The 6010-nt window shown below is 39.1% G+C and overlaps 1 protein-coding gene across 1 annotated transcript; it reads right to left on the bottom strand.

The window, feature by feature from the left end:
• Window positions 1-771: 771 nt before the first annotated feature.
• LOC107894502 (uncharacterized) lies at window positions 772-4977 on the bottom strand. Its single transcript, XM_016819771.1, has 2 exons — window positions 4741-4977; window positions 772-921 (listed from the first exon to the last, which is right to left on the bottom strand). Exons 1-2 carry the CDS (start codon window positions 4975-4977, stop codon window positions 772-774), a joined length of 387 nt encoding a protein of 128 aa, XP_016675260.1.
• Window positions 4978-6010: the final 1033 nt, after the last annotated feature.

Raw genomic sequence — 6010 nt, 5'->3', positions numbered from 1 at the left:
ACTTAATCCACTTTCTTCTCTAACACTTTGGAATCCAAAATGTAAGCCAAAAACACTCCACAACCTTTCCACATTAACTTATGTTCTTTCATAGCCGAGATTATATTTAAAACACCATCTGATCTACCAGACTCAATAGAAATTATTTCACCATTTGAACTTTTCAACTCAACTCTTTTCTACTAACAATTAACCATTGCATCATGCATATTTAACAAATCCATACCCAAGATAAGATCAAACTCATTGAATGGTAACAATATTAAATCAATAGGAAAGTTGTAGCCCTGAATTTTCAATGGACATTGCTTGTAAACCAAATCAACAATAACACTATGGCCTAAGGGATTCGAGACTTTAACAACACAATCGGTTGATTCTACATGTAAATTCTTTTCCATCACTAACGTAGTGCATATATATGAATGCGTCGACCCTGGGTCAATTAATGCATACACATTAAAATTAAAGATAGAAAAAACACCCGCAGTAACGTCAGGAGCCGAGGCTTCCTCTTGTACATGAATGGAATATGTTCTAGTATGAGCCCTAGCTTTAGGTTTGACCGCTGACTCTTTAACCCTACCTCTGTTGACTCTAGTCAAAATGTTATTTCTTCTACCTCGGGTAAGAGTGGTCACCAATTTCTCATTATGCTCTTTAATAGGATTTTATACGATTTGGACACTCTCTTTTAAAATATTCTAGAGATCCACATATAAGGCATGCCCCATCATTAACTCTACAAACACCAAGGTGAAACCATCCACATTACTTGCATTTTGTTCTATTTGTAATCTCCACATTGCCTACACTAGCTACTGAAGGAATCGGATCTTTCTTGCTTCTTTGCTTCAGTTGATCCCTTCCAGAAAACCTTAAAGAAGTAGAGAACTTATTACTAGATTCCTTCATCTTCTTCTGTGGGGAATTCAAGAAAGCTTTAGACCCACCGCGTTTACCGAATTCCCATCTATTTTCTTCATTTTGTCTTTTACTTTCACAGATCTCTTCTATTTTTTAGGCTCGATCCGACAACACCACAAATTCACGGATCTCCAAAGTTCCTAGTAACATTTTAATCTTCACTTTCAGTCCATCGTCAAAATGTACACACATATCTTCCTCGGTAGGCACTATCTCTCGAGCATATTTACTAAGCTGAACGAATTGTCTCTTATATTCTACCACTATTCTACTTCATTCCTTCAACTCAAGAAATTTTTTCTTCTTCCATTCTAGATAGCGCTTGCTAACATACTTCTTTCAAAATTCAGACTTAAAGAAGTCCCAGTTGATTTTTTCTTTCTGTACGACTGCCGTTAATGTGGACCTCCTTTAACAATGATACCGTACACGGTAGACAATCTTCAAGGGAACACAACATTTCGTCAATCACCCTTCGAGTATGTTCTAGCGAATACTCAGCCTTGGTTGGGTTGTCACTCACGTTACCATAAAATTTAACGACTTCACACTTTCTAACTTTATCTATAGTTACTCTATGAACACGTTGCTTACTCAAACCTTGAGGGTGAGAAGAGTCGAGTTTTCCTTTAAGTATGCATCGTACATGTCATGCATCATATGAAGAAATGCATTAGGTGCTATCTCTCTAGATCCTTACGGTCTAAGTTCATTCAGCGTACTTTCCTCATCAATAGGTGGAATAAAACTTTATATCTCATCAGTACTTGCTCAATTGGATCCCAATGACATCTTTTATCTATATACAAACATTTCAAAATTATCAAAAGCTATCACACTATCATCTGTTAGTCAAGTGACATGTATTTCTAAACTCTATATATGCTACGTTTAGTTCGAGAGCCGACTAAACTATATTTCTGATACCACTAATTGAAACACCCCTAACCTGTATCCAACCCCGGAATAGGGTTACAGAGCATTACTGTAAACACATAAATTTAAAACATACATATCAATCATCATTCATATACATGCATAACGTCCCTTAATCGAGCCCTCGAGGCCTTATGAACACTTCAAAAATGATTCAAGACTAAATTGGAAACATCTGGACCATTTAAGAAAAAGTTAAAAAAATTGAATTGCAAGGGTCACACGGCTGTTATAGTATGGATAGCTCTAGAATATCAGAAAGATTTAATTAAAGGTAGTACAACAGAACAAAGGAAAACAAAGTAGAGTAGGAAAAAACTAAATGGTACAAAGTAGAGCAAAACTGAACAGAACGGAGCAAAGCAGAAGGAAACAGAGTATGTATGTTTATGCAGATGCAGTATTTTTCAAACATATCAAAATGTAGATTTATCAGAAACAGTCTTCCCAACTCTGTTACACACCAAAATAGAGTTCTCCTTCTAACTCATCCATCCAAAACTCACTAACAAAGTCATCCCGAGTTGCCCAGCAATGATGACTCGCCATCTCGGGTTGCCCAGCAACGATGACTTATTAATATGCAATTAAACTACCAATCAAATATATGTGGTCAAGCCACTAATTATGCAAATCATTAAAAGCCATTACAAAATATTCCTCCTTTGACATCAACCCAAGTCACATGCATTGTGTCATGGCATGCATATGCAGAATTAGAGTAATGAGCATGCAAGACAAGGTATCTTTCAATAATAGAATCATTTACATGAGAATCCATGTTTCGTAAAATAGACTTTTTGAACCATAACAGATCATATCAGATTTATCATGAAGTCACGTACACGGTTATAAAACAGAATCAGTAGCAATCAATCTAACATATTCAGATATCGTATATTCTCTATCAACAGAATAATGAAGAAGCGTACTAGCAAACTTAACAAATACACATCGTACCTGGATAATTCGCACACATCAAACAGTAGCACATTACGTTCTGACAGATTCTATTCACTTAGGTTCGAACATAACAAACATAAATGTAGATAGGAGTAGGTGCTTGCAGGTAGAGAACCATCCCCCCTAACTTGAATCGTAGAAGGTCCATAAGCAGTCCATTAGCTGTCTGTCCAGTGGAAAATTGCATAAATAAAGTTGTCTGTCCCGTAATCCAGATGTGGGAACGTCCCCGTTATGTTATCGTGTAAGTAAGGAGGATGCTTTCTATTCGTTATAAGCCTTCGATGCCTGTCTCATTTGAAGTTGGTGTAAATGTGTTCAGGAGATCCCGAGTATTTTATTGATTCTCCAAGATGTACTGTTCTTCCCTCTTGTTAATTTGGGAGGACAAGACTACCACATGCCCCATATTCAAAATTTGAGCCGCTCATTTTTGGGTTTTCAACTCAAAAACCCCTTTGGTCGCAAAGCGCCCTTTGCTGATTTTCACCTTGGCCTCTCCTTTTTTTTTAAAGAAGATCTCAAAGCGCCCTATGTGGGTTTTCACTTTGGCCTCTTTCCCTCTTTAAGTGTAGTACTTCTTGATGGAATCTGAATTCACAGGATTGGGCAGGTTTTTCCCATCCATTTCGGCTAGAATTAATGCTCCTCCGGAGAAAGCTTTCTTCACCACGTAAGGCCCCTCCTAATTGGGCATCCATTTTCCTCTAAAATCCTTCTGTATAGGAAGGATCTTTTTCAGAACTAGATCTCCCTCATGAAACTCTCTTGGGCGAACCTTTTTTGTCATAAGCCCGAATCATTTATTTTTGGTACATCTGACCATGACGGATAGCTCTTAGCCTCTTTTCTTCAATCAAGTTCAATTGATCGTATCGAGACTGGATCCACTTTGCTTCATCTAACTTTAGCTCTGACAACACTTGAAGGGATGGGATATCAACTTCGATTGGTAAAACCACTTCCATTCCGTAGACTAAAGAGAAAGGCGTTGCCCTAGTTGAGGTTCTGACTGATGTTCGATAAGCAAGGAGGGCAAATGGTAACTTCTCATGCCAATCTTTGTAGGTATCAGTCATCTTCCCCACAATCTTCTTAATATTTTAATTGGCCGCTTCCACTGCCCCATTCATTTTCGGGCGATATGGTGACGAGTTGTGATGTTTGATCTTGAATTGATTGCAGACTTCCGCTATCGTACTATTGTTCAAGTTTAATGCATTGTCAGATATGATCCTCTCCAGCATTCCATATCGACATATGATCTCTTTTTCAGGAATTTTCTTACTGCTGACCTTGTAACATTAGCATATGAAGCAGTTTCTACCCATTTGGTGAAGTAGTCAATAACCACAAAGATAAAACAATGCCTATTGGAAGCTTTCGGCGATATTGGTCCAATCACATCCATACCCCACATAGAGAAAGGCCACGGGGAAGTCATGACATGCAGCGGTGAAGGAGGCATATGAATCTTGTCTCCATAGATTTGGCATTTATGACATCTCTTGGCACAATTGACGCAGTCACCTTTCAAAGTGGACCAATAATACCCGAATCTCATAATTTGCTTGGCCATCGTAAAGCCATTAGCGTGTGTCTCACAGACGCTCTCATAGACTTCTTCCAAGATTTTCTTAGCCACGACAGCTTCTATGCACCTTAACAGCACTTGATCCTTTCTTCTTTTGTATAGGATTCCCCATCTAAGACATAGTCAATGGCTAATCTTCTCAGCGTCTTTTTGTCATTCTCACTTGCCTGGTCCGGGTACTCACGATTCTTCACGTATTGCAATATATCATGATACCAAGGGTGGTCATCTTTTTCTTCATCTTCTTCAATATTGTAACAGTGAGCCAAAGTTTTATAAATGCTCATCCGGATGGGTTTGACATCTTCTTGTTTGTTTACCTTGATCATAGAAGCTAAGGTGGCCAAAGCATCGGCCATCTGATTTTCGTCTCGTGGAAGGTAGCAGAAGGTAATGTCATCGAACTCTTTAACCAATTCAAGGACCATTTTTCGATAATCGATCAACTTGGGATCTCTGGTCTCCCATTCTCCCTTGAGTTGATAAATTATTAACGCGGAATCTCCATACACCTCTAGCACTTTAACCTTGCGTTCTATGGCTGCACGGATACCCATGATGCACGCTTCGTATTCTGCCATGTTATTTGTACAATCAAAATCCAATTTACTAGTAAATGGATAATGAACTCCGTTTGGGGATACCAAGATTGCCCCGATTCTATTACCCACGGCATTTGATGCCCGATCGAAGTTTAGTTTCCAGGTAAGTTCTTCCAAAGCACCTTCTTCAGTGGTCGTAATACACATCGGGTCCTCATTCGAGAAATCAAAGTTCAAGGGCTCATAATCTTCCAACGCTCTACTGGCTAGAAAATCTGCTATTGCACTCCTTTTTACTGCTTTCTGGTTCACATAGACTATGTCGAATTCAAATAGCAGAATTTGCCATCGGGCCATCCTTCCATTCAAAGCTGTTGACTCCATCATGTACTTTAAAGGGTCCAGTTTTGAGATGAGCCAAGTAGTGTGATACAACATATATTGCCTCAACCTTCGGGTTTTCCAAACCAGGGCACAACACAACTTTTCTATCGGCGGATATCTTGTCTCACATTCAGTGAACTTTTTACTCAGATAGTAAATAGCTTTTTCTTTCCTTCCTGACTCATCATGCTGACCAAGTACACATCCCATGGAATTCTCAAATACCGCTAAATACAGTATCAATGGCTTATCGGGGTTAGGTGGCATCAGCACCGGAGTATTTGATAAGTACTGTTTGACCTTGTTGAAAGCCCTTTGGCATTCTTCATCCCATACACCTGGGTTGTGTTTCTTGAGGAGGCGGAAAACAGGGTCACATTTCTCAATTAGTTGTGAAATGAACCGAGCGATGTAATTTAATCTTCCTAGAAAGTGTCGAACCTCTATCTGGGTACGTGGCGGAGATAGCTCTTGTATGGCTTTGACTTTGTTTGGGTCGATCTCAATCCCTTTCTCACTAACCACGAATCCGAGAAGCTTTCCAGACTTAGCTCCGAAGGTACATTTGGCTAGATTGAGTTTTAGCTAAAACTTTCTCAACCCTAAGTACAATTTCCTCAGGACTTGTACGTGCTCCTTTTCTGTTCAGGACTTTCCGATCATA

The sequence above is a fragment of the Gossypium hirsutum genome, chromosome A13 (genome assembly GCF_007990345.1).
Source record: "Gossypium hirsutum isolate 1008001.06 chromosome A13, Gossypium_hirsutum_v2.1, whole genome shotgun sequence".
In the NCBI taxonomy this organism is placed as follows: Eukaryota; Viridiplantae; Streptophyta; class Magnoliopsida; order Malvales; family Malvaceae; genus Gossypium; species Gossypium hirsutum.
This window is presented reverse-complemented; position numbering and strand designations above follow the sequence as displayed.

Bases quoted from the DNA above. Each gene is read 5' to 3' on its own strand.
- LOC107894502 (XM_016819771.1), bottom strand. From the start codon at position 4,977: ATGGGTATCCGTGCAGCCATAGAACGCAAGGTTAAAGTGCTAGAGGTG. The intron at 922-4,740 runs GTAAACAAACAA...AATTCCCCACAG, and splicing joins CCTTAGCTTCTATGATCAAG to AAGAAGATGAAGGAATCTAG.